This window comes from Agelaius phoeniceus, chromosome 16 (assembly GCF_051311805.1).
Source record: "Agelaius phoeniceus isolate bAgePho1 chromosome 16, bAgePho1.hap1, whole genome shotgun sequence".
Taxonomy (NCBI): domain Eukaryota; kingdom Metazoa; phylum Chordata; class Aves; order Passeriformes; family Icteridae; genus Agelaius; species Agelaius phoeniceus.
In genome coordinates this window covers 13,772,961-13,800,729 of record NC_135280.1, presented here as the reverse complement: position 1 = coordinate 13,800,729, position 27,769 = coordinate 13,772,961, and the positions used below count along the sequence as shown (strand labels likewise).

The 27,769-nt window shown below is 45.8% G+C and overlaps 1 protein-coding gene across 4 annotated transcripts in view; it reads right to left on the bottom strand.

Moving 5' to 3' along the window:
- The window catches only part of AXIN1 (axin 1), a 77,554-nt gene that overhangs the window by 30,685 nt on the left and 19,100 nt on the right, over positions 1 to 27,769 (bottom strand). For all 4 annotated transcript variants that reach the window (XM_077187149.1, XM_054643340.2, XM_054643342.2 and 1 more), the window contains exon 3: positions 166 to 306. In XM_077187149.1, coding sequence (XP_077043264.1) covers positions 166 to 306 — 141 coding nt within the window. The remainder of the gene's footprint in view (positions 1 to 165; positions 307 to 27,769) is intronic.

The following is a 27,769-nucleotide window of genomic DNA, read 5'->3' as shown; positions in this document are numbered from 1 at the left end:
TCAGACCCCTGTGAACACGGTCACACAAAGTGACTGAAAAGACAGCGAGAATGACCTTGTCATGGTCCATTCAGACATTCCCCCCCATCCCAAGCCTCTCTCCCAGCAGAACCCAAGAGCAGCAGTGCTGAAGGCACGTGTGGCTGTCCCCCAGGAGTCACTTACACGCTGCTGTCTGTCAGGGACATGGTGTCGGCGTCGCTGGACATGCTCTGCTGCTCGCTGTCGTTGGCGCTGGTGGCTGGTGCCAAAGCATAGCCCGTGTTGACATAGTAGGGGTTAACAGGCTCTCTCCACGAGCCATGCCTGTGAGAGAAAAATGAGAGTTAGGTTAGAAGGACACAACCTTGACCATGCTCTGCATCACCAGGCAGAAGGACTCTGCCTGGAGCCCCAGCCCCAGTGATGGGCTACAGAATAAGCTGTGTTCACACTAAGTTGCACTGACAGAGCCATGAAGCATTTGACTCATAACTGGAAGAAAAAGGGAATTCATGGAGTAATGAAGATGACACTGTTAGAGATAAGGGAGGGAATGAGACTGTATGGAAGAAGTCTTGTTTCCATCAGGGTTTATGGAGTCCATGGGCTAGCTGCATAGCATTGTCATTCTATGAGAATCTAAAAGCAATACCTAGACAGTAATACAGCATTCTTCTTAATCAAAATAGGATTCTGCTCTTCCAGCAGGGAGAGATGTGTAGCAGAGGTCACCCATTCATTCTATGCTTACTTTAACATCCCTCCAACACGTTTGCAGAGGGAAGGAGGCGAAGCAAGAAACAGCTGTTGCTCACAGCACAGTACCTAAAATTGATCTCCAGTATTGCACTGAGGTACACTGGACACTTGCAAATTCCACTAGGAAGGACCACCTAATCACACCAGCTTTTCCAGTGGACAGTCTGCTCAGGGATCTATGAAAGCTTTGCACACAATCCATGCCTTGTTATTCAAGTACACATGCAGGCCAACCTCCTTCTCTTCAGCAAAAGGTCAGGAAGGGAGGCTGCCTGCAGGAGCTAACCTGGAAATAAGTTCTTGCTCAGGAAGAGACCTGATGGTGAAGCAGCCTGTGAACCAAGAAGGCACAAATTCCTTCATGCTCACTCTGCCACCATCATAGAAAAGCCATGGCTGCCAACGTGCCTCCAGCTCTGCCACCCTGCAGGACAGACAGGCCATGCAGGCATCTTGTTCTCCTACAAGTTATTCTGTAATGTGCCAGAAGAAGGAACAAGCTGAAATGTTCACATAAACCAAAGAGCACTTAATCCCCTGCTCTCCCTGCCTGCCCCTCTGCACAAAGAGCAGCATTTTTAAGATATCTTGAAGCTGATGAATTCCTGAGTTTTCCAAGCTCTGAAAATCAGAGTCCTGCTTCAGTTCAGATCACAAAGTTCATCAGCATCATCCTTTATTTAGTAACTTGGTAATCAGCACCTGGTGGAGGTGATTTGCAATGGGCCCTGTGCTAACACCTCCATGGAGGGCACATTGTGCAATGTGTGCTTCTGTGTTCTGCAAGAAAAGTGATTCTGGTTCTACTGTAGTGGTTAAAGTCCTACAGACAAAAGAAAACAGCCCCTGCCCCAATGAGTTTACATTTAGACAAGACAAGGAAACCCATGAGAAACACACAGATGGAGGGACCAGAGGTGAGGAACACACCAGCAAAGGGTAAAGCTGGCACTTTGTGTGTATCTGTAAGGAGTATAAATGCAGGACAGGCACTGCAGGAACTGGGACTGGCAGAGAGTCTGTTAAGGCAGAGGTTTGTGGATGCTGTTATGTAAAATACGGCACATGGTGCACCAGGATGGAAGCATTACCAAAGTATTTTAAAACCTGAACTGGACAGGGTTACAGCCTTCAGCTAATGCATTGCTCAGCCAGCTCCTATTCACCTGCTCTTTGGGTCCTCAGCATACAACCTGTTTTCCTTGTAATTCAAGGGGTCATGGATATTCACTGGTCACTAGGAAAAATCACATTGTTTCAGGTCTATTATGGGGTCAGTTAGAAACAAATGACTCCCCTACTCTCAAAAAGAGAAAACTATTCTGTGTGCCACAAACCAGGCAAAACTCCAAACTCTTTCTCCTTGGATGATGAAGCTTAGCATAGCTGCAGAATGGTGCAAAGAGCATTCAAAACTGAGCCAGCTGAGGCTTTTCATGGCTGTTTGACAGAAGGGAGCCTTGTGAGGTTTCTCCATGCTCAGGTACAATACAGAGTCAGCTGGGGATGAGCACAGGGATGCTTTGGGATGGTGAGTCACCACAGACACCTTCTAGCATGTAAACTTTCTGTCAGTTGCTGCAGATGTGCACTGGAGCAAACTCATTTCTATATTCCATCAGATTTCTGAACAGCTTTCTAGGGCAAGTACTGGAAATAATTGGAACAAGTTCACCCTAAAAAGCAAGGGATAATAAGTGAAAACCTTACCAGCCCCCTTCAGCTGTTCTCCCTGTGCAGAACGGTCAGTTCTGAACATTAAAGGAGAGCTGTGCAGTGCAACCCTCCTGTCAAATCCAACATGACAGCAGTGTGATGGAGGCTGAGACAACCTCTTAAATTGAGGCAGGAATGATGGATAGCTCAGGCCTTCCCTGAGGGCAAAGACAAGGATGATTTTTGGACAATCCAATTAAAATATAGCACCAACTTCTAGTGGACCTTTCTCCAGGACTCTGCAAGAGGCATGGATTATTCTAGCAGTATACTAAGAAAGCACTCAGATATACAGAATAAAATGCACAGGGCAATCAATTTCCCCTTTGCATCTGTTGATACAAAGAGCAGCAGAGAGCACCTGAAGAGATTGCTGGGTGTGCAACTGTGATGGCTGAAGGAACCAAGAGTGAGCTGATGGGCCCTGGGAGGTCCCTGACACCTCTGGAGGAGCTGGAATGGCTGGGCTCTCCCACAGCACTCCCCAGCTGTGGTCTCCTCACTGAGGATGCAGGTTTGGTCCCAACTGTTGTATTTAGCTAAAATTACACACTTAAGCATGTATACAACAGGGATTACTTCCATTTTAGCCCTGCCTCTAATACATCAATGCAAATGTAAACTTTTGGTAAGCGTAAGGAGATGGAAAGGGTATAGGATTTCAAAGCAATCATAACAGGTTACATTACTTTTGAGGAATCCATCTGTATTCAATCCTTCTCCTAATGTTCTCTCTCCCTGACAACTCTCTTCAGCTGGCTCGTATCACTATTTGAATGTTTTGTGCCGTGCCTCTGAAGAACGCTTTCAACATCTATTAGGAGGAAAACATTAAAGGAACATGGAGTCTAACAAAAAAAACTGGTCACTTCTGATCTGGGAGGGGAGGCTGCTTTAAAAGGGATTCAGGCACCCTCAGAGCGATTTGAAATGTCAGTTAAAAACCTCACATACTGAGCTCTATGCACTGATAAGGGCGATAAAAGGAAAGGTGAGCATTTAAAGTTAGACTTCACAAAAATTCCTGCAGCCTTCCAGAATTTTATTTCATTCTTTAAGACAGAAAGAGCAATGAGCATTTTTGAAATGAACACGGAACGTTTCATACATTGCAGAAATAAAGCTGCATGTCTCTTCTGCAGCTCTCAGTTGCTCAACCCTCAAAATAATCACATAGGGAACAATTATAACAGAGATCACAGCGACCTGAGTAAGTCAGCCTGACCAGCTGCCTTTTCTTTGCATAAAGCCCTCTGCTGATCACTGCACATTCTGGTAATGCTGACAAGGGCCTAAACTGCAGTAGAAAAACAGCAGGAAGTTCCTTAAGGCTTCCTTCTACCTGTTCTGGGTTTATTTTGTGTGTTGCCTTGGCTGCATCCCATCCATCTCCAGATTTCTCACTCCTGTGACCAAGCACCCAGCACTTGGGACCTCAGCATCACCAGATCTTGGAGTATCAATGCAAGTGAGCAGAGAGGTGAGGTCCTCTTCAATACTCTTGCTCTATGTGGAGTTCCCACTGCATCCTGAGTCCCTAAGGGCATCCTTTTCCTTCCAGCTGGGAACCCCAGTCTCCCTCACACAACTTCCCTCAATGGCTATTTCAATTTTAAATCAAAGATGCAAAGTCCCCAACCTTTGCCAAACATGCTACTCTGCTCTATGCAAAATCCCCAGGGTTGGTGTGCTCTGGGGAAGAATTGCATCACCTTCAGCACCCACAGTGGGTGGAAGAGCTCACTGATCCTGCCTCCAAAGCCAAATCCAAGTGGCACTCCCTTTGGTTCTCACCAGTTATGTACCTCCTTCACTGATGTTCTTCATCAAGCATGGGAAAAAAAACCACTAGGGCAAGAAGAAAACTTCCTTGAAGATGAAAAGCCTCTAGGCAACTAATTTCTGTAGAATTTAAATTTCCACTGGAGGGAATAAGTTGCACAACACTCTACTGGCAAGTCTGAGAACCATGGTCTTCCCAAGCCTGCTAGCAGTTCCAGCATGGCTGGAACAGCTCCCAGTTTAACAGGGAAGATGATCAATCCAAAGTTTTCATTGCTACCACCTTCTCCAGCTCCAGCACTAAATTTTTATGGCACTGACATTTTCTGGAAGACAATTTTTCCTCAAAAGAATTGAAGCTGTGATAGAATCCAGGCAGGCCTCCTTTTGTAAGGGTGCCCCACCTCCCTGATCCAGAAACTCTAAAATCCCTGGTGGCGTGGGATGCTCCTCCAAACCCCTGCACTACCAAGGAAGCAGCTGTTTGAGACACAGTATTAGCAAATCAAAAAGATAAAAACTCATAAAACTGACCATAAAACTCCAATGCACTCTCCCTAAACAGCTCTTGCAGAAGTTTTCCTCCCATGCCATAGTCTGAAGCTTTGGTCACCAGAGCTTTGGTAAGCAGCTCATTTTCAACATGGGAGAAATCCCATTTTCCAGATGCCATAAGCCCCTGAACTTCATGAGTCACTGTGGAAAGTTCTGAGCTGCAGGAGTTCTGGGGATGTTGGCAAGTCCCACAGAAGGACAGCCCAAAATGGGCTCTGGAGAAGCTCCAGATGTCTCACCAGAGCTGATGGCAGGTGGAGGAGCTGAGATGCTCTCCCTCCTGCACTGTGGTGAGCAGCCTCACAGCAGGACACCATTCCTCCTTTCCTCTTCTGGTGGGTGGTGTTTGGGCTGAAGGATGGTGCCCTGAGACCACAGATCAGGGCTGCAACTCAATGGGACCCAACTACTCATTCTGTGCTCCCACCCTGCTTTTTCACACCAACTTCTGAAAAATTAGCTCAAGCTTTTGCAGTCCTGTGTTTCTGAAGATGACTATTTCTAGGAAACCATCACTAAGCATGCATTACTCTTATTTGGTGTCCCTGGTCATTTTGCATTTGTGACTGGGAGGATGCAGTCTAATGCTGAGACATCCTTCCAGCTCGTTATTTTGACATGTTCCATTTATTCAGTGTGGAAAAAAAAATATTAAAAAGTTACTTACTTCCATGCAAGAAACAAAAAGTCCTTCTAGAATCCCAGGTTGCTGAGTCTCCAGCTAGCCACTTACTTCCAAAACTTACATCTACCAACAAGCAGGTGACTGTCATATCCTTCATGCAGTTCCAGATTTCAATATCACAACCAGTCAATCAAATGAAAAGCTGCACATCTTGGTTTATGATGTACAAGCCAAAGCAAATCCCTTCAGCATGTCTAAACAGCACGTGCTGACAGGAGTGTCCCAGCAGCAGGGTCCCCTTTAAACAAGGGATTACAGCAGCATCCACCACAGAGTCCAGTTTACAAGATTACATTAATCCACCACCTGAACAGAAAAGTCTATTTCCAACCCGTGGTACCAACAACTATCACAGAAGTTGCATCATACAGCTTCTCCCAAACCATTATCATGGGAATGTTTTGGAGCTAAGAACAAAAAGTCTATGAAGATGCAAAGCTGAAAACCTTCACTCCTGACTGGATTTGATCTATGCTAAAGATGCAAAGTTGGCTCAAGAGGTTAAAATTGGGGATTTACCTGATAATCTGATTGCAGATTGTTGGGGTTGCTCCACTTAACACTCTTCCCAATTACTCTGGGTACTCAGATGCTGCTGTGCATCTCAACTTTATCACTGCCAATGTCAGGCTAATCACATGTGTTCCAGGCAAGGGCAGCTTCTTCAAAGATCACATCAATTCTGGACAAGTTAATCTGTTCTTTGAGGTCTCCAGATGGCTCTTGCCAAGAAAGTTCACTTCCAGCTCTGCAGCCGGCGAGCGCAGCAGCCCCAGCGCTCTGCAGAGCATTACAAAGGAACCAGATCAAAGTTGTGTCTTACAAAAAAATGAAATCTGAAGTTTGAAAAGCAACAGCAGCCTGTCACTTGTAGGCTTAAAGACAACTTCTGCATGCTCCAGCTATCAGGGAATTTATGATTACAGTCTGGCTTTTAAAAGCTGATGAAAAAAACGACGCTCTTTAGCACTCCTTGCCTTTGCAAATCTGTATCTTCTTCCCTGCCTATTCATCCTCCCACACCAGAGGAAGAAGGGAAATAAATAAAAATGTAACTAAAAGTACAGATAAGGGCTCTTCTTTTTTCTTCTAAGGCGCTCAACTCCATTTTAGGACTACATGAAGATTATTTTATGGGGAGCTTCAGCAATTATTGTGAAGTATTAAAGCACAGTTACAAAAGCTAAATCCAAGATTTACCAGACTGAGTTTCCAGTTTCTAACTCCTTTGCATTTACCAAGGACATGCTACTTCTCAGGCAGAACTAATTTACAGAGGATGCATTAATTGCAACCAGTAATTAAGATCATAGGATACAGCAAGGTGGGGGAGAGGATCTAGGAAGGAAGTTGAAATACAGGAAATAAAATGTTTGCCTTAGGAGGCAAATAAGGACTAGATAGGCTAAATATTGTGGCTGTACTGCCCTATCGCCACCCTAACCTTCTTAGGAAAGGCTTTCAGACAACAGGATGAAACCACTGTGTTCCAAGGAAACTGCAGAACGAGTCCCTCAAGATTTCATCTGACTGTGAATCTCCAAACCAGCCCTCCCAGCTCCTCCTTCCCAATGGAGGGCGAGGCTGGGCTCACTCATCACCCCAATGTAATAAAGGATTTTGTCCTCTAGTTACAGATTTAAAATCAAAACTGCAAAAATCTGAGTGTGACAAACAATAAAAGCAAGTCCTTCCTGAAAACAATGCATGTCTTCCCTAGAATAAGACCACAAACCTCATTTATTTAATAGCTCAAAGCACAAGATATTCATTAAAATGAAAAAGAAAAAAAATGGGCAACACAATGTCTGCACAACAATTAACAGGACAATTGGATCATCTTCCTGAAATAAAGCAAATGTTGCAGAACATTCTGTTCCATATCTAGCAATAACAGGTATCTGCCTAGATTAATTTCAATATATTAGCCTGAGCTTATACCATAACATAGTAGTTTTGTTTGGTTTTTAAAATGATGACATGATTCATATGAATCCTTATCCATCATGAAATGTTGACAATATTAGGGAAATTTTCTATAAAATATACAGGATATTTGGCTGCATTAATTGCAGCTGAAAAAGAGCCTCACTGCTTTAGAGCAGCCAGGCTGCATCCAAAAGCTGCTGTAGTGATTAGAGAAGCTACAAAAGAAGGGCAAACCCAGCAGTGTGTGTGCATTTTGGATATCCAGGGTACACTGCTGCCACCCATGAGCCACACTCGCCTCCATGTCCTGCCTCTGCCAGACAGCACATCACAGGAGAACTGGCTTTAATATTTTATTGGAAGGGACAGAATCAAGCTTGTGCAGGGATGTGCTGAACATCCAAGCATGTTAACCCCTGAAACGAGTGGGACCTGAGTCCTCATCCCTGATTTTTTGACCCTCCAAAGGTGCTGTCCCTGGGGCATCACTAGCATGGAGACAGGTAGAGAGGGCTGATAATTCAGTCTCCTTTCCCCTGCTTAAACTGAGAGCTGGGGAAAATTCAGCAAGAGGCTGATTGGCAAGAGCTCTCCACTCTGCTAATTGGCTTCTCAGACTGAAATGACATCTATGTTTAATACAAGTGATTTCATATATATACACATATATGTGTGGTTAAGTGGATGAACACACAGAGCAGGCATTTCAGACAGCATTTCAGTGCCAGCTCCCTGCTCTCTGCTTTCCTTGGTGACTGTCCCAGGTAAATTGGGGCTGGTGGAGAGGGGAAACACTTTGCAAAGTGCTGTGGGAGTCTTTACATGGGCCTCTCTGCTTTTAGCCCCACGGTTTCACTTCCCTGGGAAGGCAGGCGGAGCAGCCGGGAGACATAAAGGAGCTCCAGAGGAAATAATCCTTCCCAGAAGGGGCCACCATGCCACAGACGGAGTAACAGCAGTGAACCTCCCGACGTTCAGAGCCCTCCGTGCCATGCCAAGGCAGCCATCCCTGCCGGCAGCCCGGGCTGTGCTCCCTGTGCAGATGGAAGGGGCAGCCCGAAGCTGTCCCGGCATTCCAGCCCGGCTGTGCCGACACCCACGCACGGCACGGCGGCTCCCGGCCCCTCGCCCCCTCGCCCGCACCGAGAGCGCCTTCGTGGAACAAATTACTTCCAAATGCCTGGCTCTGAGGCACAGGGAAAGAGGGAAGCCCAGGTTTGTACCTGGGTCTGCTCACAACACAAAGAAGGCAGCAGCTCCACTTAAAAACACAACTGCCTGCAAACTATCAAATTAATCCCAGGATTTCAACAGCTTTTCTTCATTATTTTTTGTCTCAACCAAACCACAAATTTACTTAATGACTAAACCAGGCGAGCGAGTACTTTGTTTTCCAGACAGCAGGAACGTTTCTAACGGGATCCAGGTTTTCAGAACACACGCTTGCTTCCCCGACGTCAGGCAAGGAGGGAGAGGTTCCATTGCTCAGATGTGTTTGATGCTTTTTTTAACTCCCCCAAACCTGCCAGCACCGTGGCTGGGGCATCTCTGAGCCCTGAGCCCGAGGAGAGGCACTGAGCGGGGTGAGGAGGAATACAATAAGAACACTGTGTTCCAGGAATGACTGAATAAAGGCAAGAGCATGCTTTTGGCCAGCAGGATTCAGCACTGTAACTCCGTCTGCCACTTTTCTTCTCTGTCTGAAGCAATGTTGTTTGTCCACGCTTCTCTGAAATGGAAAGTATTTCCTCTTGCCTGCTTGTTCCAAGGAAAGATCTGAGGAGGCCTGGTATAACCAGGCAGAACTGGGGATTCTCCAGTGACTTGACTCTTCTTTGCCAAAATTTCTGCTCAACAAGAAAGGGCTTACAAGAAAGAAATTACAAGCAGATTTCTCTGCAAGTTCAGTAACTTAAGACCAAGGTCTGTAGAATGAGTAAGTTTTTGGATGGAAACAAAGCATCCAGCTTTGGCCAATGACTCCAGATCATTCCCTGCCTTCCTGCATACCTACAGAGCTTCTGGAGCGTTCAAAAAGGTACAACAGGGCAGGGACATCCACAGGTACATGGAGCACCCTGGGGAATGGGAGCCTCGGGAATCCAAGGGCTAAACAAGACCATGGGTGCTCAGTCCTTCCTTGGACCACCAGAGTTTTTCAGGAGGGCATCAACCCCAGCACTGCAATTGTTGTATTGCTTTCAGGGATAAATTTCCCAATACTTCAATCACAACAGTGGTACTGCAGATGGCTGAAATGAAAGGGGAAGATATGCAGCTCAGGGGGGCTCTGTTTTACAAGGACTTTGACATTAAACCGCCTGTCTGTACCACTGGGCTGTGTAACATAAGCTGAGCTGCACAACCACAGACTTGCTAGCCTCACATGAATTCCCCTCAAAACAATGGTATGAAACTCAATACTTGTTACCAATTCATTGCCAACAAACTTGGAATTTTAATGAAATTACAAATTTGGATGGCAGAGGAAACCAGCTGAGGTAGTATTTTGAATGCCTATGAGGCACCTAACTCAGCACCTCAAAACCACTCAGCTTTGCTCATGAAGACCTTTGACAAAGCCCTGCTAATGATGAGGTGGGCAGAATTAGCAGTAATCCTGCACTAAATAAAAGACTTTATTTCACTGATTAAGGTCTGGCTCACAAGGCACATGAAGAGAAGGGGTCTGCCTCCAAGCAGAGTTGCTCGCTGGTGTCTTAACTCCTACAGAAATGATCCAAGAAACTTCCCCCATTGAACAAGAACCTTTGAGGTGAGTGAACCCTGACCTCAGCTGTTAACAAAACCAAAACCATGGAGGGCTGGCAAGACCTGGCAGAGATAAAGCTGAGAGTCAAGATTTAATAGTGCTCCCAGAGGGGAGATTCAGCTGATTAGAAGCATCCTAATCTTCTCTCTCAGTGTATATTAAAGGTCAAGAAGTGGGATCAGATATTGGCAGCACATGAAAAAACAACTCAGTCGAGCAAAAGACCTTCACAAAGACGTTTCATACCTTCACATTAAAAATTCCTGCAAAGTCTTATTTAACTTTCCTTCCCTCTAGGGAACACATTCAAGTTTAAAAGTCAAGAGACCATTAGATTGGGACAGAAAAGAAGCACCCCTGCAGAAGACTTCTGCCTCCAATCAGTACTTTATAATGAGCAAGAGTTCATAAGCATCAGCTGATTGCAACCATGACAGATAAGTAGGTCTCAGAAGCACAACACCACAAAACAGAGCTTCTCTAGCAGTGCTCTGGAGCCTCACAGGCTCCCCAAATGGGGTCATTAAAGGATACTTGTTAGATGTTAACAAACGGCAGGCTGTATCAACAACAACATACTGGCAAGCTGCAAAAAGCTTTTAAACTTGCTCTATTATTTATTGCTCAGCTCCACAGAGATGTCAGCATCACAACAAAAGTATAAATCCTAACTCAGTCTCCTGGTCACTACTGGGAGCTCATAATCTTGACTTTCCTTTCACAGCTCAAGCTGACCTGGCCAATATAATGCAGGGGCTGGGGCAAGAGGAGGGTGGGCTAAGTCATGTTGTCCTTCTGACAAGGTCTATTAGAGGTTGACAGCAATGACAAATCCTCAGAAGAACTGTAATAACAACCACCAGAAGGAATGTAAAACACAGAAACTGTGTTTAAGGGAGACAGATGCTGTTAAAAAGGGTATTTCCTTTTCTAGAGATACTTATTTTATTTCTTTTTTAAGAGTTTAGCAGACTAGCAGGAAACAACTTGCTGTTGTCCCTGGAAAATAGGCATACAGAGGGAAGACAGTCTTATGAAGCTGCTACAAACAGACCTCCTTTTAAACAAAGATTAAAGTAACTTTTCCTTAGATGGTGAGCATGAAGTATTCTTTCACAGTCCTAGTTTTGGGACAGTCACCAAACCTTGCATCTCCAACCAGACCTGGAAGCCAAACCATCAATCGCTGCACCGAGGTCACACAAAGTCATATTTAAAAAGGAAGAATGAAGTCAGTGGACTCAGTTTCCCATTTCTCATGGCTGTTCTTTTACAAATGGATCTAAATTTGGTGTCTGACTGGCAATCCAAGAGCAAAGAACTTCAGAGCAGTGAGAAAGATGGAGGAGACCAGCATCCAAAGGGAGCCAGGGCAGGTGGCTAAGTGATCCCTTGACTGTAACTCCAAGGACATGCTCTGCTGCTGAGGGTGACACATCTCCAGAGACATTCTAAATAATCCAAGGTGCAAGAACCAGCTCACCTCATTGAAACATGTATTAAAATGTTGAGAAAATCAGCTGAAGGAGGAAGAGAGGGGGAAAAATCAAAAATAAAAGAGTTGCTCATAGGCAAATTGCACAGGAGCTCACAGGGCATTCCTGGGACACAGCAGTACCAAAGGGTCCAGCTAAACTCCAGACCTGGGGGGAGGTGAAACACCTTTAACTGTTTGGGAGGTTGACACTTGTGGTCCATCCCCTTATGAGGTTTAGCCACTGCTTCAGCAAATCCTGTACTTGTTTTTCCTGGGGGCACTTCACAGCAAGTGAAATTTGACTTCAAGAACTGTGCTGGGGTTTGTTGTTATTTTTGCCTTGAAGATTTTTTCTGTTTTGGTTCTCATCCATTGGAACAGGCAGATATATGGGCTTTTACCTTTATTGCACAAATTCCACAGTATCTTTTCATCTGGTATGCCTTATTGTGGTATATAGATGAAGTACCATGTCCACTCCAAGTGCCATAAAAGAACTGTTTGAAGCCTTGTTCCATTCCTGTTTATCTTTATACAATTAAAACCAGTTGACAGCTCCACATAGGAAGAATAAGTGACAATGCAAGCAATGTGCTTTTTATTCTAAACAAATTAACCACTGTTCAGATAAAAGATGACTGTATTTGGTTTTTACCTCAGTTTCTTAAAGACACAAGGCTAGATGAGCAAACTGTGTGTTCCATTAATGCCTTTTTAATCCCTCCAGAAATTCTGAGTACAAGGTGCTTGCTGACACCCAACCAAATTCAATATGGGAGGGATGCCCCAGAGACACTGTGATAATTAGTGAAAATGGGGAAGTGTGGAGAGACTCTTAAGTGCTCTGAATAACTGATCTCAGCAGAAAAGCTGCATGGAAAGAAGATCTTACAATCACTTCAAATGCTCCAGCTGACAACTTTCCAGACACTGAATACAGCACAGGACCATTGCAAAAGGCACATTTTTGTCACCCCAGAGCTGAGACCTGGTTTAGTTCTGCATTTTGGATGGCAGTGTGTGGGCCTACAATCACTCTCAGTTGACATCATGTGTTGCTGACACCATTTTCTTCTTCTACAGCAGGAGCAGAGCACTGGAGCTTGTCTGACCCACTGCCACATTGCAATCATGCCACGTGCCATAACCAGAAATGAAATTCCACAGATGAAGGGAAAGGCTGTTTTCTGTGTATGGCCTGGAGCACAAGAGCTGTGAAACACTGGAGCCCATCTGTGTGACACAAACCCACCATCTGTTACTGAGTGCATATGGGCCATAGCATACGCACAGAATTCCACTGACCAGGCAGGTACTACAGGAATGCATCACTGCTCTAGATGCTTTCTTCTTAAGACAGCAGGGAAAAGCAATCTATAAGGAGAAAAAAATTTATCTTCTGCTCAAAACATATCTCTTCTGCTCACGTATCTCATCTCCTCTCTGCAGAACTTCATCTGCTCAGGGCATAGGATAAATGGATTCACATCCTTATTTTTCCCCCTCTTTGTACTTTAACATCACCCAAATCTTATGTTGAGTGCAGCATTACTCACTTTGCTGGAGATTCCTCTTGGCAATTTCCACAAGTCTATCTTGTATTTATTTGTGCTGCTGTTCTGGAGGGAGGAAAATCCATCATTCTCTAATGCACAAAAAGCCAACTGCAATGCTGAAATTGTCACAACTTTTTTAAGACATGGGTGCTCAATTTGAAATGCTCTGGGCCTAATACTCAGTGTTTTTAAAGAGTTCTGCCTTGATGCATGCTCAGCACATCAGCAAGTCTGATCTGGGTCTCAAACAGCAGGCAGAAAGCTGAGGCACACACAGTGACTCTCTCCCAGGGAGAAGAGCTTGTGTCTTCCAGCATTGCTCTGGCAAAAGCCAGCACAGAAATACCTCTGTTTTGCTGCTTGCATCTTCTGTCTCTGCTCCTACAGGGCCTTGCAATGACACAAGAAGCAATGCAGATGTCCTGTGCACTTTCCTTCCTACCTGCTCTGTTGGCTCCTCTGGCTCAGGCCACCCCATGCATGGAAAAAGCAAGAAGGCTGAAGTACAGGCAGTTTCAGCTACAGCACCCAAAAGCTCTGGGAGGGATTGGAAAACCCCTTCCCAGTTCCAACATCCTGTACAGTTTCTCTTGCTAGCTCCCAACACCACCTGCTCACTGCTGGAGGAACTCCCCCTCTTCACCTCCTCCCCATCACTGCACAAAAAGCCTTTTTTGGTTTTGTTTTTTTTCCTGAGTTCCTTTTCTGGAGGCTGTGAGAAGAGAGCTGGCTCACCTAACAATGAGTGTTGAAGGCTCCATGATCAGCAGCAGCAGGAATTGCAGTTTCCTGTCTCTGAAGTCTTAGCCATGAGCACCATCAGAGTAAATACACTTTTTGGATACTCTAATTGCCAAAATTTTAAACCATCTTCTATAGAGCTTGTGCCATTTCACAAGCTTATAATTTAGTCACATTGAATAAATTCTCACATGGATGGCAAAATACATGTTCAAGCTGCCAGCATCCCTCCCACCTCCAGCAACCCACTTGCCAAACCCCTGCTTCAAAGTGGGAAAACTGGAAGGTTATCAATGTAAAATAAATTGTAAGACTCTGACATGAACAAAACAATGTAATTTCCTCCCCCTCTGTTTTTACTAAAATTTGCCAAAATAATTCAGCCTGAGGCAGAATCTCAGCATGGAAGAACACCAAACAACACAGTCTGATAAAGATATGAGCAACTACAACAAAGTTCTATATAATGGGGAATGTTGGGCAACCATGACTACAGCCACTGCTGCCAGCTCTGCCTATAGCATAAATGAGCAATATTATAACATCCCCATTAATCCCCTCTCCAAAACTACGAGTGAGTCTGGAATATGACTCATAATATCCTTGGCACACATTTTGATCACAAAGTTGATGAAAGCACCCGTCCCTGAACCCATGTATGAAAACTGTTTAGATGAATTAATCACAACATGCAGGAACTTGTGACACCAATGTCTGTCTGAGCCTGCCCATTTGCAGCTGCAGTGGTGGGACACGATGTGACAGCAAAGTGACACTGCTGCCAACCTTTGCTGCTGGTACTTTGTCACATCCAGGGAAGAGAGGACAGTATTTGCCAGTGGTTTTTATTCTAGCAGTGACCTTGCTGGGCTCTGTGTACATCCACAGGGTGATGTAAAACTCACTCTGCAAGGCAGTGAAGAGGCTGCTCTGTTGTGTGTGTGTTGTTAACATTCAATGGCATCATCTCCTCGCTCGAGATGGTAACAGATATCTGTGTATTCTGCAGATGCATTTGCAGCTTCTAGCAAATAATAAAGGAATTTATGAATTCCACTGCTGGTGACTTGGTGCCATGGATTCTCCATGTGCAGGATCACTTTGTTCCTTTCCTGTGAGCAATAGGGTGACTGCCTGGTGGGATTGCCTACCTCACTCCAGGTGAGCAGTCAGATTAATTTATCACACTGCTTTATCCAGAAGTAAGGAAGAGGACTTCTCATACTGTCAGCTATTTCCTGACACTGATCTTGCAAACCCTTCTCCCTGCAGGCTGTATTATCTGGGAAAAGTTAGGGAACTTTGGAGCAAAGAAATACCTGCACAATTCCTTGACTGGGGCCAACCCCAGGAGATGAGAAGGCCATGCATGTCTGCAACAAGCTGACCCTGGAATGAGGAAGAATAATCCTCTTCTACTGTTGGAAATGCAGTTGCACTCAAAAAAAATGTTTTAGGGATTTTGTTTTCTGCTGCAAACAGAGAAGAAACAGACCCACAACAGCTCTCAACGACTTGGGCTTCAGTTTTGGGGAGAATGCCATTGCAGAGGAAGACTTGTGTCCTGCTGGTAGTTTAGGGCAAGTTCACAAAGTGACAAAACTCTGACCTTCAGTGCAAACGTGGTAAGAATCCAGGAGACAGACCAGAACTGTGCCTGCTCAGCTCCTCACCTCAGAGAGAAGACATTTCTATCAGTCCTAAAGAGGAACCAAGGGCCATGATTCCATCAGCAGGAGAGGATGTGCTGGAGATCATCAGACCCTAGAAAATCTGATTCTGATCAACAACACTGTCCCAAGTGACAAGAACTAGCAGGGCAAGGTCACCTGTCTGGCTGAAATTCAGCCCAGGAGGGTTGGCTGAACAGCAGTGAGAGAGGGCTCTTCAAACTTAAGTCTAAAACGTGTGGAACTTTTAGTTCTAGAGCAAGAAAAGATTTTGACCCAGTTTCAGATTTTAAGTCCATCTCCTAAACAAAAGCAGCTGAAGTTTAAATGAGCCAATTCTGCAGATCATTATGTTGCTATTACACAATTCCTTCTAATCCCTGAAGTGTGGAAGATGTGCCAACGCCAGCCCAGGCACATCTTTGTCATTTCAGCTGGACTTCCATCCTTTCCACTAAAGATTTTGTTCTGCTAAACCATTCTTGATGAATGCCAACACTAAAATCTCCCAAATATTTATTGCAATTTCTTTGGCCACACTATCACAAGTGCCTAAATTCCCCTTCTCAGTTGGAGAGCTATCTAGACCAGAGGTCTCCAAATCTTTCAGCCAAATAAATATCACAAAGGCTCACAAGCCCTATGAGTAGTAAGGCAGAGATTGTTTGTGCTACAAAAGGAACAAAAATGACCAGCCATCCCCTGCTGGCTATTCTCCTCCCCCAAGAACTTGGTCTAATCCCCTCTACCCTAGAGTCCTTAAAAAACAATGTGCCAGGGAGAGGGAGCAACTGCTCTGCATACTGATTCCCTGCAGCTTGGACATAGCTTGTGGAGGACCACTGCCAGCCAACTGCTGAGAGCAGCCCTCTCTGAGATGCTGTGCTAAGGAAGAGGTTGCTTTTCATCCCTCTGTCTTAGGGACTGCCCAAAGAAACTGTCAGGACAGCTTGCAGCTCTCCTGGGATGATAAAACAGCAGAGCACTTCCCACATTGTCTTTGTGTCTCCTAAGCCCAGCAGGTAAAAGGGCTGTGGAGCCCACAGCCACTCTCTGTGACAGTCCAAGAAGCAACCTGGCCTCATCCAAACATTCTGGGGAGAGGAGGATGCAGGCCAAGGAGAACACTCCTATTTCTCATCCAGTGGCTGCTGACACAGCACCCTTTAGGTGAGGAGGTGCACACTCACTGATGAGCCATGCAGGGAGCAAGTGCCTGAGCTGCCAGGGGGGAGAGGGGGGAGATGAGCCAGAAACAGGGGCTTGTGGCCACCTCTGAGTGCTCCAGTGTGCCAAGGCCAAACCTGGGAGCACTGCTGTATCTAAAAGAAGCCACAGTTGAGAAGGTAACATTATAAACCTATAAAAATAAGGTTTTACTGCTGCTGACTAGCTGGGACATGCAGAACATATGTTGCAGGGAACATAGCATGATTTTATTAGCAAACACAAAGCCATTCATGCCGAGTGGCCCAAATGGGGTGGGTTGAATTAAGAGAACAATAGCAGTTCATCAGATGGCCCTTTCTTTCACATATGTGTTCAACTTACTGTGCTAGCAAATACTTAAATCAACTTGGAAATACATTTTCATTCAAAGAGACATTATTAACACTGAAATCTGACGTTATTAGACTGAAATCAAAATAATTCAGAATGTAACCTATTCCTGATGCATTAAATGACTAAATGAAAACCATTAGCACTCAGGCAACCTCCTCATTTTGGAAACTCACTTTGTGACCAAGGGCCTGTTTGCCTGATTTAGCCCAAGCCAGCACTTTGCAGCTCTCCTGAGACTGGATGGGATGGTCTTTCAGCAGTGAAGACAGTGAGTGCTGCATCACTGCCCATGTGAGTGGGTCACAGGAGAGCTGTGCAGCCCTTGAGCTGTCCAGGGGAAGATGTGCTCAAGCTCAGACCAATCTGAAAGGTAAAAACCCATCCTGCTGCATCAGAGGCTGATGCCAACCACATTTCCAATTCAGTCATGGATTCCAGTTCCCCAAATAAGAAAACAATAGACACCAAAGAGGAAAAGTGGAAACTGCTGCTTGGGGAAGCTTGCCATGACAAGCTGGCTGGAAGTGTGCTGGGACCAGATCCTGCTGAAGCCGGGCTGGGGCTGAGCACACCAAGGCAGCCTGCAGGGAGGGCAGGGCTGCCTGCTGGAACTGCCTGCTGGCCCATCTGCCCCCTCCCTGCCTCCTCTCCAATGCACAGTGTTTGTGCTGCTCACTCACCCCAGGGTGGGAGGGATGAGAAGGGCTGGGACAAGCCTGGAGATGGGCTGGGGAAGGACAGACTTCAGAAGTGACAGTGGGCTCTGGCTCTGACTGTCCTGCAATGGGCACTTCTGCAGTGACAAGCATCTAGAGTTGCCTCAGTCTTGTTTTATGCCCATTTTAAACACTTTTTGCAAAAAAACGAGGTAGGTGACTAGAGATACTGCTGGTTTAGGAACAACCTGCCTACTTAAATTACAGATTTGCCACAGGACACCATACAAATGATAAGGCACTATGCCCTGGCTCAACCTTTGTCAAAGAATTCCTAATCTTCTCCAAGATTAGATTTTTGTTCTTCTTAACTGCCAGCTAGACTGCAGGGGGCCAGGCCCACAAACACAAATTAATTACATCAGCTGTAATTCACACCTCTGGATGTGTTTAAGTGCTTTTTCATAAGGCAGCTGGGGGGAAAAAATCTAATAGTGTATCACACTGAACTATAGATTTCTGTTGTGGAAGGAGCACAAGATGGGTTAGGGTTAGAATTTATACCCCAACAGGTGAATTCAAGCAGTTTATTTCAGTGCAGGACTGTGTCCATCAGCTTGCAGAGTTCAATCAGACACCTCTAAGATTGCAACAACAGCAACAAAACAGCCATAAAGAGAGCTCAGCTCATCATCATCAGTGGGTAGCCCAGAATTCAGTCCCTGTCACACACAAGGGCTCAGAGACACAGGAGCTTCCCAGCCACTGCTGAGGGATGTCCCTGCCCACCATCCAATCGCACCAAAGGAAAGTTGAAATGTCACCAAGGAAGATGCTGTTCCTCAGGGGCTGGAAAATCCCCACCCTAACACAAGTCCCAGCGTTTCCCCTCCTCAGCTGAGGGAGCAGGGGCCTCCAAACACCAGCACTGTGCAAACAACACAGAAGGGTTTTGGCTGTGGCAACCTTTGCAGTATGACCTTGAGGTGAGGAACACAGGGCTGCTGGTGAGTCTGTGGAGAGCCAGCTTGGCGTCCCACTGCAGCCAGAGGTGACAAACCTGTGTGTAGGGCAAGGCCAGGTAAGTCATTCCTACTGCCCAACACCCTGCAGGGACACTGGAAAGCCATGGTCAATCTTACATTGGTGCAGGAGGTAGCCAGATGGTGACAAGTGCAGCTGTGCTTCAGCCACACCAACACCTTTCCTTTGGCTTTTCCCATCTCCTTTCCCAAGGCATGGCTTGCTGTTAAACATGAGGAACCACATCCATGAAGCCCACAGCTTCCAAGAGAACTTTGGCTATAAACCAAACCTTAAAGGTTATGGATGTGCAGCACCATATCCTTCTAATGTCCCAGGTCTCATGCTTGCAGTGCTGTCCCATGCCTTTCCTTGAGTTGGTTTGTCCCCTGAGCAAGAGAGGGTTACAACAGGCACCAAGAGCCTCAAACTTCACTGTGGGCTATTAAATGCAAGTGCCACACACTTCAGTACCTCAGGCCATCCTGCCCCTATAATTCACCAGAAAGAAACTGCAGAGTGGCTTGGTTTGCTCAGAGAAGAATTCCCCACTGCACAGGGTGATGGCTGAGCAAGGAGAAGACCCAGCCATGTCTGAGCAGTCCAGGCTAGTCCTGCCCAACCCACATTGTGGCAACATCCAAAGGGAAAACTCCATGCTTCTGTCCTCTCCCCAGTTCCTTCCTGCTCCTCCATCCTGGGGACTACAGACAGAGAAAACCACCAGCAGCCCAGCGATGGATGGGCAAAACTTTGATGAGTATCAGATGATCAGCACCCGGAGGCTGATGGGGAGATAGTGGCCCCCAAGCTCATCCTGCTGGAATGGCATGTCAGAAATGCCCTGGCTTTCTGCTTCCCAGGGTGGCAGGAGCACGATGGGGTAGGGGAGCACAGGCTTTAGGCATTTTTTTAGTTCAGTATTCCTACAGCAAATACATGCTGGACAAGAACAACTTCCAATCCAATTAGAAAATGAAAAAAAACCAACCAAACACTAAGGACTAATTGTTTAAGATAAAAACACCTTATCTCCCAAATGATTTCCCTGACCTTCTGATGCATGGCAGTTCTCCTCTGAATAAAACGTGAACTATTTACTCAGGGTGGGATTTTCATGAGGGCCTGTAAGTGTGTCAAGGCAAGGTCAGTAAGGAGAGAGAATTTTTTTTGGTTTTAATTTTTTTTTAAGGCCAACAGCTACTGCTTGGAAAAGCCAGCAAGGAAATGTCCAGACCCTCAGATCACCCTCCTGGTCTACAAGAGAAGTCAGAAACTGAAAGTCAAACACAGGCTGAGAGCAAATGTTCCAAGTTAAATACGTTAATCAATTAGATAATTGGAATGAAAATCCTGCTCAGTGCCCCTGAAAAGGCCAGAAGACATTAGTCAGGGGAGACGTGGCAAAGCTGCAGAGAGGACAACTGTCCTCCATGGACACAACTGATGTTATGTGGTGATGAAGCACTAAGACAAGTCAGAAAAAAAATATTTCTTCAATTTGGCACTTTTACAATCAAGCAGAGAAATGCAGCTTCCAGGCTTAACATCAGAGGCATCTCCTGGACCTCCATGAAAATCAGAGCTGCTCCTTCCTGCTTATCCCCCAGAAATAAACAGTTTGCAACGGCCAGGTGGGTCTCCATGCTCTGCATCCTTCAGACCTTCCAAAAGCAAGCTGCTTTTGACAGAGGGGTTTGTCTGGGATGGCAAAGGACTCCAGGTGTGCAGGGATCCTGCAGCACCAAGCCTGAGCAAGGATGGTGACCACCTCTGCCAACAGACCCTGCCTGTGGACCGTGGCAGCTACAACAACACCACGGTGCTGATACAAACCCAAACTTCCTTTGCATAGCCTGGAAAGAATCCCAGCAATTTCAACGACAGGGCAGACTCCCTGCCTGCCATCTCCCGTGGATTTTCAGCACAGCTCCTTGAGGCTGCCAAATGCCAGCTCCATACACAAGTGAGTTATTCCAAACATTTTCAGCCCTGTGTTGTTGTGTGCTGAGGTAGAGCTGGGCGTGAAGAAAGCATTCATTGAGTTAACTCTGTTTTACTCGGCAAGTGGAACAAATTTCATCACCCCCTACAAGTCCATTCTGTTTTCTATTTATACCGCAGCCATTTGGTGCAGGACTCAGGAGCAGCAGGAACAGGTGATGTAATGCACTGTACAAACAGCATTCTGTTCATACAGTGGGAAAATAAAGTGCATTCTCTTGGTTTCTTTGATCACACTTAAAACAATCAGATTAGAAGGCACAGATAACCCAATACATGCTGGAGATGAAAGGACTCTGGAGAAATAAATCACCCAAAGTTAGATATTAAGCAAGATTTCTCTCTCAACAATCAACTTATCTGCAGAGAGAGGAGGAATGACCATGTGGTTTCAAAATCCTGCCAGGCATTTTATTTATTTTTATAATACCATAAAGCTACTCCACCCACTTTTTCAGAATGAACGTTGCATTACACAACACATCAAAGGGACTTTATGGACTAAATTAAGCAATAAAATAGTTGAGATTGTGCGTTATGCTGAAAATTGGCCTGCTCCTGGTGCCTGGGAGATGGGAGGTGAACACCACATGTTCAGAGCACCTGAAGAAAGCTTGGGGCAGGATGGCCTGAGGTACTGAAGTGTGCGGCACTTGCATTTAATAGCCCACAGTGAAGTTTGAGGCTCTTGGTGCCTGTTGGAACCCTCTCTTGCTCAGGGGACAGTACCAACTCAAGGAATGGCATGGGACAGCACTGCAAGCATGAGACCTGGGATATTAGTAGGATATGGTGCTTCACATCCATAACCTTTAAGGTTTGGTTTATAGCCAAAGTTCTCTTGGAAGCTGTGGGCTTCATGGATGTGGTTCCTCATGTTTAACAGCAAGCCATGCCTTGGGAAAGGAGATGGGAAAAGCCAAAGGAAAGGTGTTGGTGTGGCTGAAGCACAGCTGCACTTGCCACCATCTGGCTACCTCCTGCCTCTCCCACCTTGATCAAAATGACAAAAAAATACTGAAATAATTAAAGCCTCTCTTAAAACATTTTTTGGCTAATGTGCATTTTGAATTAAAAAATAACCAGAAGCTGGGATACAGAAGAATGGTGTGGATTTATTTTCCAGGTCTGCTTCAATGCCCTTACAAAAGAGAGGTGAGAAATGAGAGGATATCAAGAGAGGAGAAAGTTGGCAGATCCCATCACTCCAGAGCAGAGAAGGGACTAGGAAGAGTTTCCATTACAACAGCTTGGGAGGCACAAGAAAAGTCAACTTGCAAGGACACAAGAGCTGGCAGGTCCCACACACCCCAGTGTGTGTGTGTCCTTTCCTTCCCGTTCCCAAAACAGGGTTCGGGGAAAAAAAAAAAAAAAAGAAAAAAAAAAAAAGGTTTAATTAGTTTGGGCCCTATCATGATTTTCTGTGGCCTGACTCAGAGCGTTTGATCTCCCCCGGCTGGCGAGAGGTGTTTGAGCCTGCCCTCAGAGCCCCTGGCGCTCCAGCCAAGCACCAACAATGACTAGACAGACTTGAGGGCCACTCCTTCCATCTATCAATAGAGTCACTGTTGGGCAAGCTGACTCACTCCTTTCCCTGAGAACTGTTCGGCACCAGATCACCATCAAAAGAGCAAAACTAAAATTAAATAATTCTGTGTTTGCAGGCAGTTAATTTAGCAAGAAGATGGATTTTATTTTAAAGTTTGTTTTCAGGAGGTTCCTCCAAAGAAAGCTTGGAGGAACCTCCTGAAAGAACTGGCCAGGAGCTCCTGGAGGGCACACTCAAGTGGCTTTCACTTTTCAGTCATGCTCTAAAGGCACAGTGAGGAGGATACCGAAACCCACAGACTGCATGTAAGGAAAACACACATACAAAAAAGCTCTGGGAACCCCAGGCAGAGAAGCAGAGCTGTCCATACACCAGCCTGCCTTGGCACAGCACCTCCCAGGCCTGCAGTGGGCAATGAGAGGGCTTCTAATTTCCCTTTGTGTCTCTGCAACCCCTTGTACAGAATGCAGAGCCCCAGCCTGGATGTGTCAGTCTATGTTATGTCTCCCTGCGCCGCTCCCCAGCGCTGCACTGGGTCAACACAGCCAAGCCCAGGTGGAGATAAAGGAGAGGTGAACATACCTGGTTCTATTCCTGCTGTAAAACACAAAACCCACCCAGAACTTCAAAGAATTTCCCAGTAAGTTCCCAGACTCATTTAAGTTCAATTAAGTAATAACGTTTAATGTCCCCGCCAGGACAGATGCAGCCTGGGAAGATGACGACAACAAAAGCCTGAGCATGATTGTGCATGGCACAGAGCCAGTGAGACAAGAGTTTAGACCTTGGTCGTGTGACATATCCCCCAAGCCCAGGTCACCCCAGGATCCAAGGCGTTCCCACACATGCCCTCATCCTAGAGGAATGCTGCCACAGTTGGGTCAAGGGCAGCCAAGTAGCAATGGGACACAAGGACCAACTCCCTGAGCAGAGATGTCCAACTGGGATCAGACATGCCTTCAGTCTGCAGCAAACCAAAATTCAGTACAACCCTATTCTCTACATCCAGGTACCATCACATACCAACAAGGACTGGGATTCTCTGTCTCTATCAGCTTCCTTCAGGCTGCTAAGCTTTAATTAACTGACTTCTCTAAGGTATTCATGAACATCAGCAAGCTCTGCAATTTCTTCTAATTAACTACATCTAAGAAATTAATTCTAAATCAGCCTATTCCTCCTGAAACTTCATGCACTATGACTGAATAAAGAGATGCCACTACCGTGCTAAGAAGACAGCAGCTCTCTGAAGACAGTTTTAGGAAAGTGCAAGCCAGACTTCTCCACAACAATATATAAAGATGGTATTTAAGATTTCCAGATTCTTTGAAGAACTCCAGGACTTTACAGGAGAGACCAGTCCCATAGCAAACAGGTCATCTGATGCAATTACAAGTTGTGGTGGAGTCCCCAAACTTATCTCAATCAGACACTCTTGATTTCCTGTTTGCGGCATTGACAAATAAAAAGCTCTACATTACAGGTAATTACACTTCACAGAGAACAACAATTAAGAAATAGCCAATTACATTTTACAAGCACAGGATAATCAAAAGCTTCCTCAAATATCTAGAGTTGCAATAAGTACTTAGAAATGGCAACTCCCAACAAATTGCAGGTAATTTAGAGCAATTTACACAGATGACATATTTCCCTATCTGTGCTCAAAACCTGCAAACTTGGTTCTGAAAAATACTGCAGGAATTCTCGGAATGCAGCACTGCTGATTTCTAAAAATAGTTCATTACCTATTTCTACCTTCACTGGCCTCGAAGGTGAGATGTAGGACTCTGGTCACCACAGTGTAAAGATAAACTAACTATCAGAGCACATTTTAGCTCATTTAAAGAATAGGAGGATCATAACATGCATACCAAATCTAAACAAGAATAAAAAATTATCTATTGCTTTTATTTATGTTATCTGAAAAATATGCTTGATTTTAATAGTGCATAACTTGATTTAAGCCTTATAGTTTTTAAAGGAACTGTCATGTCCTTTATTTGCAACCAAGTATTGTGGCTTGCACACAGTCAAGGTAGGAGAATCAGGATCAAACAGCAAATTAAATACCATTAAATGATGGAGAGGAAAGAAAACATGCCTTTTTCATTTACAGCTTTTTAGACAGGAGATCTAAAAGCATCCCAAGAGGAACTGAGGAGGAGAGACAGATAAGGATGCAACCTAATGTAGACAGGTTGATAAAGTACAGCAATTGCATCCCTCACTTTCAGTGCATTTTTGGGGGGGGGGGGGGGGGGGATTGTTTTCCTTGCTCATATGGGTTGTTGGAACTGGAATTTTACCTCAGAGCAAGGATCTTGTATTGTATTTCAAGGTTCTCTGCAGTGATGGCTCCCTGTCTCCCGGCCACCAATTCAGCTGCTAAGGCCTTTACTTAACCACAGGAGCATATGAATTTCTGCAGGGCTTGCTGCTGCATAAAAACTGTTGGAAGTCCCTCACAATTTCCTTGGCAGTCAATTAAGGACTAAAATCACAGAGGTATTCATTGGAAAGGAGCTTTGGAGGAGCAGAGTAGTCTAACCTCCAGTCTGAAGTGGGACTACTGTCTATACCAGGTAAGGTGACCACTGCTGATGTTCTTACTGAGAACATGAGTATTTTGAGAAATCTGGTGAGAGAGGTAAACCCTTGATTAGCTGTGGCCAGATACTGAAACAGCCTTTTGTGATCTTGCATCATAAACACCATGGGAAGAGCAAGGAGGAAAGATTAACTCAAGGAAAGCCATCAATTTGTTTGAAAGAGCCTGGGACAGGCAGCAGCCTGACACGAATATAAACCATGGCTGCAGTGTCAGCTGGAGAGGGGGCTTGGTGCACAAGGGTCCCCTGTATCAAAGGGAGACCTCATGAACTCCTTGTGAAGGCATGAAGGGGTTGACAGCTTAATACAAAGTTTAGATCTGCAACACTAACAGGAGATCCTAAAAGAAGGAAAAGGTTATTCTCAAACTCTATCTCTACCATAACTGCATTGGTAACAATGTGGTTAGAAAGATCCCTCAGCCCTTCTGCAGAACTGTTTTCCTTGTCCTCTGTGCCAAAGGCAGAGCAACTCCAGGTTCTACACCCTGTTCACACTCAGCTATTGCTCAGGACTGAATATACTCCTGTTTGACAAACCTGCCTGTTTTATTATGTCAGTAACTACACTGGTTAGATGATTTCAGATGCTTTTGCAACCCCAATTTTGTCTACTTGGCATATCAATGTGCGTTCATTAAATTAAAAAAGAATAATTATTTTTAAAATTCAAATTTTAAATGAACCAGAGTTTTCTTCCCTGCTAATTGCCTTCTGTGGCTTGGAAACGTTTTTGTGGACAATAGGTGCTCCTGCCACTACTGTCCCACCTGGAATGAGGTTTGGCTCCAGTCCCACCTCCTTTCTTCAGCTCAAGCTTCTAGGATGATTTCAAAAGCTGGGAAGTGAGAGGATGATGCCACTCTGTACCACCCGAGGCAACACACTACACTGGAGTCCACAGCCCAAGATGGGCTACTGGGAGGGTTTCTGACACTGCTGGTGCCAAGCCACAGCCAGCAATTAACAAAGGAAAAGAGTTGCTCTTAGCATGACTGCTGGCAGCGTGGTTGATGGCTCTGGACAGAAGAACCTACACCAGGTGAGAAACACAGCAATCCATGTGGAGCTGACTCAGGGCGTCACCACCAGCGACCAAATCCCAAGTGACCTCGCTGAGGCCAAGCAACTGCTGCCTCTCAAGTGTATCCTACTGCTGGGAAGGCAAATCCAGTGAGCTGCAGGATGCACCTACCCCTCTTAGCAAGTGGAATAGCTGTGGGCAGGCTCTGGAGGACTGCAGGGCCAGCACCCTCACTATAAAACCAGTGGGATATCAGCTCATTCTCCGGGAGCTCCAAAAAGCACTGGAGCAGTCAGGTGGGGAGTGCCCAAGTCAGGGATTTTTGGAAAGAATGGCCAGGTCTTGAGGAAAGGGGCTCCAGCACTGCATTTAGAAATGAAAACAGACCACGGTAGGGCCAGTTGATCTTTCTGCCTAGGCTGCTGCAGGAGATTAAAAGCATCCTTGAGCTCTTGACTAAAGCTGCAGCTACTGGCAGCAGGCTTTGGCAGGAGAGGGGCTAGAACAAGCGCTGGAGTCTCTGCCTTCCTCAAACTTGCTCATCTATTCCAGCCACACAGCACGATGGAGCAGTGGAGCTTGACTGATCACTCGTCCCAGGGAGCAGGGGTGCCCTGCTGATCTCTGGAGCAGAGCCACAGCTCGAGGTGCCCATTGTGGAGACCCTTCCCCTCCTCTGCCAGCTGTGCCGCGGTGGAGCAGCGCCCGTGCCGCGCCTCTGGCTGCAGGAAAGCGCACCCTGAACCTGATGAAACTGCAAGGCGTTGGTTGCTCACAGTGCCACCCACTGCGGTGCCAGCTGCCCTCCCGGCCACGCGGGCACGGGCCCTGCCCTGCTGGATGTTATCTGGGCCGGTGAGCCGGGCAGAGTGCTGGCTTAGCACAAAAACAACAACAACAACCCCCAGCTGCTTTCAGGCAGTGCAGCACGCTTCCGACTTCTTGGCAATCACCGAGAGAGAAGCATGGGACAAGTACCCCTCTACTCTACAGCACAGGGCTGAATAAAATAAAAATACTGAAAATAAAAATACTCAGTTTTGCCCAGCTGGGCAGAAAGCACCAGCACCTGCAATGACACTATCAGAGGAAAAGCACCATGACTTCCAGCACCTCTAAAATGAGACTGCTGCAGCTGAGAGGGATCATCCAAAGGAATTCCCTTCCTTCTTCCCCAGACCCCAACAATTCACCCAACACATACTGCTGGAAGAATGTAGAAAAAGGAAAGCAGATGCAGCTTGGCTGTCGTGGCTGTGGGCACACAAAGCTGCTCCCCCACCATCTCTCCACTAGTCCATCAGTGTGTTTGTGCCATCCAGCCTTTGCCATTGCCTAAACCTACAGACAACTAATCTACAACAAATATTAGAATGGTGTGAGCCTTGTCTCTCTGCCCATCCTGGTGCCAGCCACTGCTACAACAGATTCCACCACACCAGTGAAAAGCCTGGAGACAGCAAGGCCAGCAGAGACAAAGGTGTGCTGAGTTTACCTCTGAAGGGATTTAGATCTGGAGCACTCAACATGGACAAACTGCTGAGACAGGCATTTACTCAGGTGTATAAACATCACGGGCAGCAAACGCCAGCCTTGCAAGAATTCTCCTCCAAAGCTTAAGAATAAATTCAACATGTTTTTAAATAATTATGGATGAATCACTTGAAAAAACTTCCTACATTTTATCTTTAGTTGCTGACACTGATCGTGCAG